Source organism: Electrophorus electricus, chromosome 21, assembly GCF_041902795.1.
Source record: "Electrophorus electricus isolate QZ-2024a chromosome 21, ASM4190279v1, whole genome shotgun sequence".
NCBI lineage: Eukaryota > Metazoa > Chordata > Actinopteri > Gymnotiformes > Gymnotidae > Electrophorus > Electrophorus electricus.
Window position 1 is genome coordinate 990,001 of NC_137517.1, and position 14,837 is coordinate 1,004,837.

Below are 14,837 nucleotides of genomic sequence, written 5' to 3' on the forward strand. Positions count from 1 at the left end.
CTCACTAATAGCACAAAGTCCGAAACAGCACACAGCTGAAGAACAGCATGCATGCATCTCAGTGGTTCAGGCTGTTTAGCCTCTTACCTCTACTGAAAGAGAATAGCAAAAATATTGCACATAACAGTGCTGGAACTAGCTGGTAAGATGTACATTTATTTTCCCCCCACCGTGATTCTCGATCTGAATCAGGAGTCTGAATCGCCAGAATGCCTGTCTGAAATATAAAATACTGCTTATCTTAGACACGCTCATGTCGGGATTAGCGAGCTACCGTTATTGTTTGTGAATAGTAACAGCTCCACACACACGTTCATAAATACTAAATGTTGGCGTGTTTAGGGTAACACTGACAGCCCATAAGCAGTGATGCAGTATTTAAAGACGCATAAACGGTGTTTACTGTCCTCATCCCTGCCCAGCCCTTAGTAGGATATTAGCACTGGCCGCAGAAACCTCTGGTTTTTTGAGTTGTTTGGCCGAGAAAACACAACACACTACATTTTGCAAACACGCTGCAAATTCACGAACATTATACAAATTCAGAAGACACTTTATTCAAAGCGACATGTGCGCTTCATTTTGGTGGATATTTATTCAAAACTCTTTTGCCATCGGTAACATGCTGAACAACGTTCTCCCAGGTGAGTGGGTGGAGCCAGTTTATCAGCCAGTGACGTGAAAGGAACGTTTGGGTTGGCCAATCAGATTTCAGGGGAGGCCAGTACCACCCCACCCCCTCCCCTGGGTCTGCCACTGTCTGAGCCTCCTTCCAGTACTTTGTAGTGTGCCACAAGGTTATGTGCAAGGTTCCAGTTCTGATCTGACTATAATACTAAAGGATTTGGGGATCAGAGCAGTGCCATTTGTTCCAGTGTATCTAAGACCCCAGTAATGCCGTTATAACACTGTAATGCAGCTGTCCAAGGAGGAGATTAAAGCCTCTGGACATGATGCCTTACGTCAACGTGTTCTTAAGGTGTGCTCTATCTAGTTAAGAATGGTTTTAACTAAATTATTTCAGTTCTTACTGCAAACCTGCACTGTCCCTAATTCATGGAAGAAGTCTATTAATAGACCAGAGTCTACAAGGCCAGGGTAAAGCCTTGAATTTCAAGGGTCCAGTAGTACCCCGGTACTGTCTTAATTCTGGAGAGAGTACCAGTACAAGGCTGGGGTCCAGTTAGCCCTAACCCCAGTACTGGCTCCGTGTTGGAGAGAGTATCAGTACAAGGCCAGGGTCCAGTTAGTCCTAACTCCAGTGTATAATCATCTGAGTGGTACATGGTCCCTGAGTGTGAAAAGGCACAACTCTTTTGTACATGTTAGAGTGTTGCAGTATCTGTGGTGGAGTATCTGTGTTAGATTAAGTAAATGTTAGGGACTATAGAGCATGGTGATATTTCTGATGACAAAGTACTTTAAACCAGTTACTCTGTCTCATGCTTTTATCTCTTAATCCACAGGTATCGGAACAAATCCAAATATCACTGAGGAGAGCACAGATAGCCCAGGGACCAGGCTACTGTGTGAAACTAAAGGGTGGAAGTCTAAGCCTGACTTGAAGTGGTTTAGTAGTGAGGGAACTAAACTGACTGAAGGAGATTCAAAGTCACAGGAAGTCAATGGGCTCTACACTGTAAGACACCGCATCACTGCACACGGCAGTGGAACCTACAGCTGCAGAGTCAAACAATATCCCATGATGGAGATGGAGATCGACATTCCTGACTCTTCACAACCGAAGGACACTGGTAATACTTAATAGCTTTGTTTTTACAGTGTGAGTGCATTTGTGTAACAGTCCGTTTTCTTTCTTGTCGTACGTAAGCAGATATAAGCAGCACTTGAACATTACTGATAGTTCTACAGACCATATCTGTTAGATGAAAATATTTCTGTCATTTTTCATACTCAATACTTATACATACTTGTATACAAACAAATATTTACTTGTTTGTGCTGACAGACATCTCATTTCACTGTGGAATCTGATCCTGTATGTGAACTTGCTTAGTAAAATAGACTGCACCTCTTCTACCTTGTACAGAGTGTTATATAGCACCTCCACAGTGTGATGGCAGTATGATGTCACTAATGACACCAGAGTGATACCGGTATTACGTAACTAATGACACCAAAGTAATGCTGGTATTATATCACTAATGACACCAGAGTGATGCCGGTATAACATCACTAATGACACCAGAGTGATACTGGTATAACATCACTAATGACACCAGAGTGATACTGGTATTACATTACTGGTGACACCAGAGTGATGCTGGTATTGCAGTAATTAATGATGGTACTGAACAGAGTGCAGCAGTAGCCTACTTATATATGATCTATTAGCACTTGTATATCAAACACTTTGCCATGATGATGCTGAGAGATGTTACAGAAACATGAGTAAGGCAGCTGCAGTCTCTCAGAACAGCATCTTGACTTATGATGTGTAAAATCATTTAATTTAACAAATTATTTCCTTCCTACTTTGAAATGTCTGTGACTTGAATCTTTTTGATTGTGTTCCAGGTCATTCCTTCACCTCTGGACAATCCAAGACCACTGTAATTCTAATTATAACTGGAATTGTCTTAATGCTCATGGTTGGAGTTGACATTTAAGATGTAGAGGTAAACCTTTATCTGTTACTCAGTATACTGCTGCTCCACATTCCTCATGGGTAGCCTGTTAGTCCTGTCTGTCCGTTAGTCCTGTCTGTTAGTCCTGTCTGTTAGTCCTGTCTGTCTGTTAGTCCTGTCTGTCTGTCTGTCTGTCTGTTAGTCCTGTCTGTTAGTCCTGTCTGTCTGTCTGTTAGGTCTGTATGTCTGTCTGTCTGTCTGTTAGTCCTGTCTGTCTGTCTGTTAGTCCTGTCTGTATGTCTGTTAGGTCTGTCTGTCTGTCTGTCTGTTAGTCCTGTTTGTCTGTCTGTCTGTCTGTTAGTCCTGTCTGTCTGTCTGTTAGTCCTGTTTGTCTGTCTGTCTGTCTGTTAGTCCTGTCTGTCTGTCTGTCTGTTAGTCCTGTCTGTCTGTCTGTCTGTCTGTCTACCTGTGTGTTGTTAGGTCTTCAGTTTCTTCCATTAAACCCAATTGTGTTATTAAAGTTGCTTTGGGTTTCTTTTGTTATTGTTTGTGCAGTTGTTTTTTCTTTTGTTCTCTTACATCTTTGGTTTAAGGATGTTTGTTTCCTTCCTTTTAGTGTGTTCCTCACCTGTGTCAGTTACATTGATTAAGTAGGTGAAGTAGACATTAGACTACTGCTTAAGTCTTTCAGTACAGGAAAGTTAAAAAAGATTGGATCTCTGTAAAATAATCCCCCAAACAGCTGTCAGTAACAAAGAAAAATCATATATTGAATTTTACCTGTGATTTATCACTGTATATTAAGTACAGTATTAAGGATTTACTAACAATTGCATCCCTTACTGCACATTGTAGGTACCAACCATAGAAGCTTGAGTCAAATGGAAGAAAGAGAGTGTGTCTAAAAGCACATGGAGTAGTAATGTCTGTAATGTGCACCTGTAGTGATGCTACGCAGGACAGTACAGTAGTATTGTGATGTGCACCTGTAGTGATGTGCAGGACAGTACAGTAGTATTGTGATGTGCACCTGTAGTGATGTGCAGGACAGTACAGTAGTATTGTGATGTGCACTTGTAGTGATGCTGTGCAGGACAGTACAGTAGTATTGTGATGTGCACCTGTAGTGATGTGCAGGACAGTACAGTAGTATTGTGATGTGCACCTGTAGTGATGCTGTGCAGGACAGTACAGTAGTATTGTGATGTGCACCTGTAGTGATGCGCAGGACAGTACAGTAGTAATGATGTGCACCTGTAGTGATGTGCAGGACAGTACAGTAGTAATTATGTGCACCTGTAGTGATGTGCAGGACAGTACAGTAGTAATGATGTGCACCTGTAGTGATGTGCAGGACAGTACAGTAGTATTGTGATGTGCACCTGTAGTGATGTGGTGCTGATATAGTGGTATTTGTTTCTTTGTTCAAAGTTCACACATTACAGCATCAAGGTGCTTATACAATTTATTTGGCTAATTTCAAAGGGGGTGAGTGTCCCCCATGAGCTAGATAAACAGGTGACTTTGATTTATGTTGGTTTGTTCCTGTTTTTAAACTAGGGAGTTAATATCTGTTCTGCAACGATCAGTGGTAGCTCAGTGGTTAAGGTACTTAATTTGTTGCTGGTTCAAGTCCCACCACTGCCAAGCTCCCACTGTTGAGCCCCTGAGCAAGACCCTTAACCCTCAATTACTCAAGTTGTGTTCAGTCATAATTGTAAGTTGCCATAAATGTAAACTAGGGAGTTATTTTTATAACCACTGTTTTATTTCTTGTAATATGTAAGTTTGTTTTGTTTTCTAGATTGTTTATGCAGACTTGAAGCAGTTTTCTTTATTTTCTATATTAGTTGTGTGGCACTAGCACAGGAGATAGCAAAGTTCAATATCTATGTACACCTAAATATATATAAAACTAAAGCCATCTGTATGAAAAGGGCATATCTTTAAAATCAGGCATTCAAGCACAAAATCACAAAACCAAACAGTAAATCCAAATGATCCAAGTAAAGTGTGTGTGTGTGTGTGTGTGTGTGTGTGTGTGTGTGTGTGTGTGTGTGTGTGTGTGTGGATACTGTATTTGTACAGATATAACACTTTCATACTGGTGTTGATGCTCTATTTGGGCAGATATAAACTCTTTCATTCTTGCTGATCTTCCCGTCCAGTGTTTTAATTGTTGTTTCTCTCTTTACAGAGCCAAGACACCAACGAACTTTACTGAGCAGTGCCCCCTGCTGGCCTGCAGATATCCTGTTCTGAGTGATCAGTACTGTGCGATTTTGATTGTTTCCGCAAATCTAGTTTTCACAAATCTTTATTTTGTATATTTTTTTCCATGTTCTTGACTTTTGTTTAATTTGTAAATGCTGTTGTGATTGTGTGGGTGTGTCCTGTAGTCATCATAAGGATGTGGCGGGAGACAGACCTACATGAGTGTGACGTCCTTAACTTCTGTGTCTATAAGCACCAGACGAGCTAATTAAACCTACTGACGAGTTTAACTATATAAACACACCTAGCTAATTAACATAAATCTACATATGGATTTAAGCCTGTACGCATGCAGACACCAGCTGAGCTAATTAACATAAACTTACATGAGTCTGTAAGCATGTATACACCAGTACATATATAAGTATCCACCAGATGAGCTTAATGTAAACCTATATATAAAATGAAACTCGTACTTTAAAGCGTCTGGACGTGAATCAGAGTGTAGACGTGTATTAACAAAACTGAGCGTTTATCTTTTCTTGAGTTTTAATTTTTTAAATGTATGTATGTAATCTGTATGGGAAATGCTCTCACACTAAACCTGGAATGTGCTTGAGATGGAGGTAAAATCTTTATCCATCAGTTCAAACTCTCACCACTAGAGGGAGTAATTGGGCAGCCACATTTACAGCAACTGCCTAGCAGGAAGACATGTTCCCTTGCATTTGTATTGAACAAATTTTTATATAAATGAATAAATAACTGGCTAGTATATGTTAGAGTTCCCTACAGTGGGACTCCCTTTTCTTTAAATAACCTTTCCTTTAATCAGCAATGTAAAAAATTTTTTTGCCCTCTTGTTGTTTGTAAAATAGAGACGTCTCATTTTAGATCTGCCTATCATGTCTACACATGTTGCACCTGCTATATCATTTACATGTTTCCACTTATTCCATGATTTTGTTCTCTATATATACTCATGTATCTCTGAATATAGTGTGTGCGCTTCACAGCAAGAAAATTCATGGATTTTCTTTTTATAAATTCGAGGTGTCTTTACTTGACACTTCATTTAAACCTTTTGCCACTAAAGAGCTCGACTTTACTGACATCAAATAGAAATCCACAAATAAACCTGTTTAGGGGGAGCATAGACGGATTAGTCTGGGTTTAATGAGAGAGGATCTGGTTCGAGTGGGTTTAATGGGAGAGGGTCTGTGGTTAGTCTGGGATTAATGGGAGAGGGTCTGTGGTTAGAGTGGGTTTAATGGGAGTGGGTCTGTATTTAGAGTGGGTTTAATGGGAGAGGATCTGTGGTTAGTCTGGGATTAATGGGAGAGGGTCTGTGGTTAGAGTGGGTTTAATGGGAGTGGGTCTGTATTTAGAGTGGGTTTAATGGGAGAGGGTCTGTGGTTAGAGTGGGTTTAATGGGAGCGGGTGTGTTGAGATTGTAAGACAAAAACAGCACAGTAGAAAACAGAAAAGCTTTAATCTCAGCATTATTTTATCTTCACAATGAAAAGATTAAAATCACATACATTCTCTTTACGTGTGTGTGTGTGGTGTTTAGTCTATTTACGTCTGTCTCACACAGACATAACGAATACACCAAAACTGAAACTGTTTACATGAACAAACAGAAAATGTTTTACTCCAACAATCTGAGTCACATATAATGATCACAATGATCAGTATAAAAGATACCTGAACCAATATCAACAAAGACAGAAGGGTTTAGTATCTTTAGCAAAAGATTAATTAACAGATTAACACACACCCACACACCTTAATTTACGTGTGTGTGTGTGTGTAAGATGAATGTGGGTGGGGCTTCATCAGGACAACGTGCTGAAGAGCACACCACGTCTCACTTCCTCTTCCTCTGCATCACTTCCTCTATTGGTGACTCACTTCCTGCTGGAGGCGGGGCCTTTGTGGAAAATATACATTGGCTTCTGGAGGCCTAAAAAGTGGAAAACCCCCACAAACACAATGAGACCGAGAGTGTATTCTCTGTGTGTGTGCGTGCGTAAGTGATACTCTACCTTCAGTGCTGATGAGCTGGTAGCTGGTGAAGCCCACCTCACTGGTGAGGTAGGAGCTGAACTGCTCCGGTTTCAGTCGGATGCTGTTGTAGTTTCTGTAGGTTGTTTCCTGAAGAACACACACAGCAGGTGAATGGAGGTTCCAGACAGTGTGTGTTCACACACAAACACACAGCAGGTTAATGCGATAAGAACCTGAGGGTCTATGCCAGAGATCACACTTCCTGTTTGGTGTACTTCTAGGGTTGTTATGGCAACCGTTAGTAACAGTGTATGATTGGACTGTTTAACAGGTTCCTCTTTCTCCTCTTTTCTCCTGTTCAAAGTATGTGCAGGCATTTTTTCCTCATTTAAAAAAAAAATAACCATCTGCTTGTGTGTTTTAAATTGTCAATAATGTAAACTATAGTTTGATAAGCCTAAAAATAAAAGTTGGTCATGACAGTTCTCATTACCAGTATTAAACCCAAACCAACACACACACACACACACACACCTCCACAGTCGCCTTTCCCTCTCTCACATCAGCACATCTACTACAAATAATTAGACAAACCTGGCGTCATGAAAGTGATATGACTAATACTGTATTTCTGTCCACAGCAAGTTTATCAAGCACACAATCACGCCCACCATAGTCAGTACTGCCGAGTTAATGTCACATGCAAAGACTCCTGGGAAATGTAGTTAGAACCTGAATTATTCCTCTTTGCAAAGTGTAATACAAAACAAGTATAAACGAGTGTGTAGCTATATGGAATATAAGAAAGCATATTCCCGAGCCAATATATATTTCATATCATATATACAAATAAAAGAGAGAAAGCGCGATATGAAATAACTAGAAGGAGTTAGCGTGTTAGATGAGTAAAATTACAGTGCACATACAGTGTCCAGACGAACAGCAGCTAGATACCTGTACATGGCTACATCTTTGGCAGTAACACTAGCTTACTTCCTCAGATATATATGTATCTGTCTATATTAAAATATATGTTTGTGTTTGGTGCCCTTCACTGTTTCAGCTTTGAGGAAACATGTTGGCGGCAACCTGAACAAGCGCGGGAAGAAAGCTCGCTGGCCGCTTGTGTGGAGTTGAAGGTGTGCAGTTGAAACTAAATCTTAGCTGAGAAACTAAAATCCTTGTATTTCATTTGCGTTTATAATAAACAGTTATCTTCCGTTACGCATTCAAACATTACTTACAGTTGGAAGAATGGACGCAAAGGACGGTGAGGAAAAGTTTGGCCTTCTTTCAAACGTCTATTAGCCAGTTAGCAACTGTAGCGAATGTTCTAGAAAGCTTCGCTAGCTAGCGTAGCTAATTTAACTAATGACCCGCTACGAGTCTTCACTGTTCGTGTTTACTTGGCTAGCGAGTGTAGCTACGGTTACTTCTCAGTCTTTAGGAATATATAACTAGAATTACACATATATCGCACATGGGTTTTATAATACATTAGAATTGAGATATTTTAAAGCATTCACAGTAAATTCACTACATTTACTGGCCTGTCAGGTTATTGGGTGTGTGTGTGTGTGTGTGTGTGTGTGTGTGTGTGTGTGTGTGTGTGTGTGTGTGTGTGTGTGTGTGTGTGTGTGTGTGTGTGTGTGTGTGTGTGTGTGTGTGTGTGTGTGTGCACGCCTTATGTTTCAGTTACCAGGGAAAAGCCAAGGTTTGCTCCCCCCATAGCACGAGCAGGTAAGACAGGTGAGGACAAGATGAATGAGGAGGACAAGATGGAGGTGAGGAAAGAAGTGAGTGCCAGGAAAACTGCAGCAGGGCCAGGTAAAAGGAGGGCCCAGGCGCGGGCCAGGCTGAGTAATGCCCCAACACCAGGAGAGAGAAATACAGGGGGGATGGTGTTGGGAAATGTGGGAGCCGTGGTACAGAGTGAGAAAGAAGGGATGAGCCAAACCGTAACTCTGTAGAGGAGATGATGTGCTGCCCAAAAGATGCATCTGTCTATATTCCAATAGGTTTGTCCATGTTTGGTACCCTTCATCGTTTTAGGTTTGAGGAAACATGTTGGTGGTAACATGAACATGTGCATGAAGAAAGCTCGCTAGCCACTTGTGTGGAGTTGAAGATGCATAGTTTAAACTACATCTTGGCGCTCGCTCTCTCTCTCTCACTCTCCCTCCCTCCCTCCCTCACCGTGAGTCTCTTCCTGCGGCTGTAGGAGCTCCAGGGCTGAGCCTGTAGTATCATCACCCCTCCAGCAGTCAGGTGTCTGTAGGCTCGTCTAAAGAGTCGCTGCAGCCCTGCGTCACCCCAGTTCAGATGCACCCACTTCGTCACGCTCAGACACAAGATGACGTCATACTCTGCACGCTGTGACATCACATATGCGTTGCTCTCTGGCACGTAGTTCCCCTGCACACACAGATAGGGGGTGCTGTTTCACACACTGAATATACACATACATCACGGTGCGCCATGTAAGGTATTTAACAGATAACTGTGGAAACTCCTGGAACCTGGATCTCCAAAATACTGCTCTGTGTGAAAGCACTGTAAATGGGTCCAGTCTGGTCCAGTCCAGTTTCATTGGTTTTCTTGACAGCATTTATCAAAAGCTTAGCCATTTTGTTATTTATTTTTTATGCTGATCATCAAAAACTTGCTTCTCCAAGTTAACCCTGTTTTAACAAAAAACAAAAAAAACAAAACAAAGACATCTCACCCCTAATGTGCAGCAATTTTTACTGGAGCTCAGATTCAGACCCCCATGCCCTGTGTGCAAATCAGACCCCCAGGCCTTGATAATGTAGCACTTAATGCCTGTAGACGACAGTGTGAACATGCAGGATGAAGCACAGGCACTCATGGACGTGCGTGTAGGTTTATTTGCAAATACATGTGTAGAGTGTGTGTGTGTGTGTCTTTCTATGGTAACCATTTTGTGTGAGTGTATACTTGCTTCAAGTTGAAGAAATACAGAAAGATTACACAGCATTACAAATATCAACAGGTTTACTAAGCAAGAAGTATGTTGTTAAAACCTCTCCCCTTTTCCTGTTTCTACTTTGTGTCTCTCTCTCAGACCCAAACTTTCACTTAGCCTACTTCTACACACACAGGAGTACTGCAGCATATAGCAGAAATCTAAAGGCAAACACAAACTGCACTCATAGCCACAAAGGGGCATTCATGTTCCAGCACACCACCACTCTGCTCCTACCTTCATGAAAGCCACATTGTTGGGGAAGACCCCCGCAGTAGGGGGCAGTAGTGGGGGAGCAGAGATGGGTCCCCTGTACAGTCTGAAGGAGATGGGGAAGGGTTGGAGCAGCTCCACCTGCAGCTCTGCTCTCTCCACAGCGGCCACCTCTGGATCCGTGCCCGTATTTGCGTGTGTCTCCATGTTCTCCTCTTTGTCTCGTGTCTCTCCGTGTGTCTCCATTTTCTCTTCCACATCTTTCCGTCCGTGCGCCTCCTCGTCTTCAGCGTTCCGTCTCTGCAGGTCTCGGTGCACTTCCTGTCTCTTCAGCTCAGACAGGAAGTGGCGTAGATTCTGTCGTGCTGCGTGCACCAGCCTGCCGTCAATGTCCAGGCCCAGAATGTGGGCGGGGCTCCAGTTCTTGGCAATGGCAAGGGTCATGTGACCTGTGTTGCAACCAATATCTAGAACCTTTTTTCCTCTGAACCATTCAGACTTAAAAAACGCCAGACGCGGGTCTCTGTCGAGTCCTGGTGTCTGGTAACCATAGTAATAGCTGTAGGTTCCATACTGGAACTTGCGATGCGGTTTGTGATGATGTTGGTGAGTCTGATGAGTTTCTGTCCAATAACTTCCTGTGGCTCCACCCACAACTGGTGTGTGGAATGTCTGACTCCGCCTCCGGTCTAAGCTGGTCTGCTTGTTGCTGGGAGTTGGCGTGATTGACAGGCGATCAGAACGGCTAACGGTACGTCGCCGCTTTCGGTGTTTGGATGACTGTGAAGAGTTTGCGGAGTGGCTACTTCCTGTGTGTGTGTGACTCTGGGTGGAGTTAGCTGAGGGGTTTGATCGTGGCGGTGGTAGGATGGGCGGGACCACCTCATCCCTGCAGTTGATGGATGTGTTGAGCTCATAGGGGCGTGGCGACTCCTCCACTGTGTCCAGACCCAGCAGCACGACGCCATCGCTGGACACCTCTGGTACTGCACACACATTCTCCTCTACTGCATGCAACACAGGAAACAGTAGCTTCATGTCTTCTTCCCTTACGCCCTTTGACCTGTCAGGGTCAGCAGGGTCATGCTGGGCGGAGACCCCAGCGTTGGGCCCCCCATGGTGCCGGTTTCTATGACGTCGCCTGTTGCCGCTCTTCATGGGTGTGGCCAGCACGCCCTTGTGGGCGTGGCCACCCCTCCCACTCAGGTTCAGAGGGTCCGTGATGTCTCTAGGGACGAGGATCTCCACGGGCTCTCTGCTCTTGGCAGGCAGCGGCGAGGACTTGGGCGTCTCCGCGTTCAGCGCCCGGTTCACCTCCTCATCCATTAGACTGTTGAGGTTGAGCGGGTCGAAGATGTTCCCGCCCAGCAGGAAGTCCGTGGGCAGGACGGGCTCGGACTCCGAGGCGGCACGGCGCCGACGCTTGCCTTGGCCGCAGTGTTTGAAGCCCACCGCTGCAGCGTTGGTGCTGTAGCGCCGTTTACTCGCTCTCACAGGCTGCTGCGCTGGCGTGGTCGGGGCCTGCACGCCGTTCTTCAGACGCAGGACCTTCCCACGCACCCCCACACTATCCACCCCTGCTCCGTCTCTCCCCATTTGCCCAGCTGCCTCCGCGGGGAGCTCCGCCAGCACCTCGTCTACCATGAAAGGGCGCCCCCTGCTGACCGCCACTGTGGAGGGGGGGCTGGGCGAATCGATGCGCTCCACTGAACTCTGGTTTAGAATGGCTCCCACTCCATCTCCTGTTAGAACAGTCTCTGCTTCTACAGACATCTCAATCATCTTCCATAGGGCCCTGCAGTCTGCATGCACTCTAACAGAGAGAAAAGGAACATTAGCAAAACAAAAACCTCATTATTTCAAATGTAATAAAAATTGTTTTCATTAACTTACTCACAATATTATGTGCAGTGCTGAAGAGTTGATTAAACAAGCTAGTATGCTCACTAGTTAATACAGCTGTCCACTTTACTGTGCTTTAGCTACACTCATCATTACCTAACCAGTCAGACTGCACTGAAGTTTCATGACACAGGACATGTTTCACACTTCCCAACCGCCTCGGCTGGATAAAAAACTTTTTTTTTTTTTTTAAAGAAACCCGCCCTTTAACAAAACAGCTGATTTATTATACTGTAAAGTACAGGACACGAAACGTAGGCGCACGAACAGGATAGACAGACCCCTCCCTCCTGCTGTGGCTCGCGCTACCTCCCGTACACACTCACACACACGCGCTCTGGCGCGCGCTCTTGTCGAGTTTCTCCGCCTTCTTGCCTTTGCTGAGCTGTGAGTTAAGGCTTCCCTCCCACGAGTAACTGCCTTCCCTGCAAAAGAGGAAAAACACCCACAAATCTGACTTAGTGAAAGATTATTTACCGTATCGGACTTGTTTCCCGTGACCCCTTAACCCCAAAGAAAAATGCACTAAGTAATTTTTATAAAGGTCTAGATCGGTGATGCCTTTGCAAAAAAAGTCGATTTTAAACACGAAATTCTAATATCACGCTTCACTAAGAATGACTTGTGCGTGAGTGTTAAAAAAGGGCTTTTCTATATTAGTCTAAAAGCAACGAGAAAAGGTTGAAGCTTCTGTATCTCACGCAGATAGAGCATACCCTCACGCTTATATTCCACCATAGCCATTCGGAAACACTAACAGACAACCATTTTGACCAATAGGAAATGTGAATGCAAGCGTTCTTTCTTGTAATGGCCAATGATATGGCTCAAAGCGAAGGCATGTGCTAACAGTACACGCCCTCTACAGCTATAGGTGGCCAATTTTCTGCCTGAACTGTAGCCGACCTTCTCGTATTTCATTTACAAGATCGACAAATACCATTTGACTGAAACAGCATCAAATAAATACGGTTTCCGTGTGATTAAGACTTACGATAATGCTCGCGATTAAGCTGTTGACGTTTTAATGTCACCGTTAGTCCCTAAAAGTTCAGGAATATGACATGGGCACCAATATCCCGTGTAAACAACCTCTCTGATCAGCTCTCTCGGTTACCTGTCATAACTCACAACAAGATAATGTCGATGAGAAACATCAACACGTCTATTACAAATAATTACAGCTGCGTCATGAAAGTGATATGACTAATACTGTATTTCTGTCGACAGCAAGTTTTCAAGCACACAATCACGCCCACCATAGTCAGTACTGCCGATTTCGTGTCGCATGCAAAGACTCCTGGGAAATGTAGTTAGAACCTGAATTATTCCTTTTGCAAAGTGTAATACAAAACAAGTTCAAACCAGTCTGTAGCTAAAAGGTTCAAACTAAAAAGCATATTCCCACACCAATGCACAAGTATATAATACTTATCGTTTTTTCTCATTTTATATATATATATATATATATATATATATATATATATATATATATATAGAGAGAGAGAGAGAGAGAGAGAGAGAGAGAGAGAGAGAGAGAGAGAGAGAGAGAGATAGATAGAGAACGAGAGAGAGAGCACTCAGGGAAAAAATAAGAAACCACTCCAAATTTTTCTTAAATCAGCATCTCCACATGTACAGCAGCCATTCCATTGAAGTGTTTGTTGAATTCCTTCACAGACAAACCTCATTCTACTTAATGAGATGCTGAATAGGTGATCCTCTTAACAAAATCCTGCTGCTGCCATCAGTGTTCTCTTGTTATAGAACCAGCTGGATGGCCCATAAAGTAAGTGTAGTCAAAATACAGCTACAGACCATGCCAAGAGAGTTGAAAAGAAAGGTTCTTAATGAGGAAAAGAAGGGTTGAATTGTAGCTTTACTGGCAGGGGGATACAGTGAGTATCAGGTTGCATCCTTGAAAAATCTTGAAAATTTCAAAAACTGTGGTTCATAAGAACAAGGTCAAGCAGCAAACACACGGGACATCAACAGCTACAGACTGGCAGAGGTCGAAAACGACTCTCTACTGACCGTGATGATCGTCACCTCATTCGAATGTCATTTAATAATCTAAGATGATGTCAAGTGACCTACAAAAATAATGGCATGCGGCAGCTGGGGTGAATTGCACAGCGAGGACGGTTAGAAACAGGCTTCTGGAGGAAGGGCTGAAGTCATGCAAAGCTAGAAAAAAGCCCTTCATCAATGAGAAGCAAAGAAGAGCCAGACTGAAGTTTGCAAAAGACCATAAGGACTGGACCGTAGAGGACTGGAGTAAGGTCATCTTCTCTGATGAGTGCAATTTTCAGCTTTGTCCAACACCTGCTCATGTAATAGTTAGACGGAGACCTGGAGAGGCCTACAAGCCAGAGTGTCTCGCACCCACTGTGAAATTTGGTGCAGGATTGGTGATGATCTGAGGGTGTTTCAGCAAGGCTGTAATCGGGCAGATTTGTCTTTGTGAAGGACACATGAATCAAGTCACTTACAAAACTGTGCTGGAAGAAAACTTGCATCCTTCTGCTCTGACAATGTTCCCCAACTCTGATGACTGGTTTATTCAACAGGACAATGCTCCATGTCACACAGCCAGGTCAATCAAAGTGTGGATGAGGGACCACCAGATCAAGACCCTATCATGGCCAGCCCAATCTCCAGACCTGAACCCCATTGAAAACCTCTGGAATGTGATCAAGAGGAAGATGGATGGTCACAAGTCATCAAACAAAGCCGAGCTCCTGGAATTTCTGTGCCAGGAGTGGCATAAAGTTACCCGGCAGCAATGTGAGAGACTGGTGGAAAGCATGCCAAGACGCATGAAAGCTGTGATTTGAAAAGCATGAAAAGCAGGGTTATTCCACCAAATAGTGATTTCTTGACTCATCCTAAGTTTAAATATTAGTACTGTCTTGTTTATAAAT

General features: G+C 43.4%; 2 protein-coding genes across 5 annotated transcripts in view; one reads left to right on the forward strand and one right to left on the reverse strand.

Annotated features, from left to right (window-relative positions):
• The window catches only part of LOC113568998 (butyrophilin subfamily 3 member A2-like), a 17,233-nt gene extending 12,355 nt beyond the window's left edge, over positions 1-4,878 (forward strand). The window contains exons 6-8 of the mRNA XM_081704474.1: positions 1,467-1,754; positions 2,539-2,639; positions 4,786-4,878. Of these exons, the coding sequence (XP_081560600.1) occupies positions 1,467-1,754; positions 2,539-2,630 (380 nt within the window). The 3' untranslated portion in view covers positions 2,631-2,639; positions 4,786-4,878. The remainder of the gene's footprint in view (positions 1-1,466; positions 1,755-2,538; positions 2,640-4,785) is intronic.
• Positions 4,879-6,275: 1,397 nt separating this feature from the next.
• mepceb (methylphosphate capping enzyme b) lies at positions 6,276-13,044 on the reverse strand. 4 transcript variants are annotated; one of them, XM_035521625.2, is made up of 6 exons: positions 12,908-13,044; positions 12,240-12,338; positions 10,036-11,824; positions 9,009-9,227; positions 6,851-6,959; positions 6,276-6,768 (listed from the first exon to the last, which is right to left on the reverse strand). In XM_035521625.2, exons 3-6 carry the CDS (start codon positions 11,791-11,793, stop codon positions 6,713-6,715), a joined length of 2,142 nt encoding a protein of 713 aa, XP_035377518.2. In that variant the 5' UTR covers positions 11,794-11,824; positions 12,240-12,338; positions 12,908-13,044; the 3' UTR covers positions 6,276-6,712. The 4 variants fall into 4 exon arrangements, with proteins under 4 accessions (XP_035377518.2, XP_035377519.2, XP_026852879.3 ...); XM_035521626.2 differs by having other exon boundaries at positions 11,909-12,338; XM_026997078.3 differs by lacking the exons at positions 12,240-12,338; positions 12,908-13,044 and adding an exon at positions 12,391-12,623.
• Between the last annotated feature and the right edge of the window lie 1,793 nt (positions 13,045-14,837).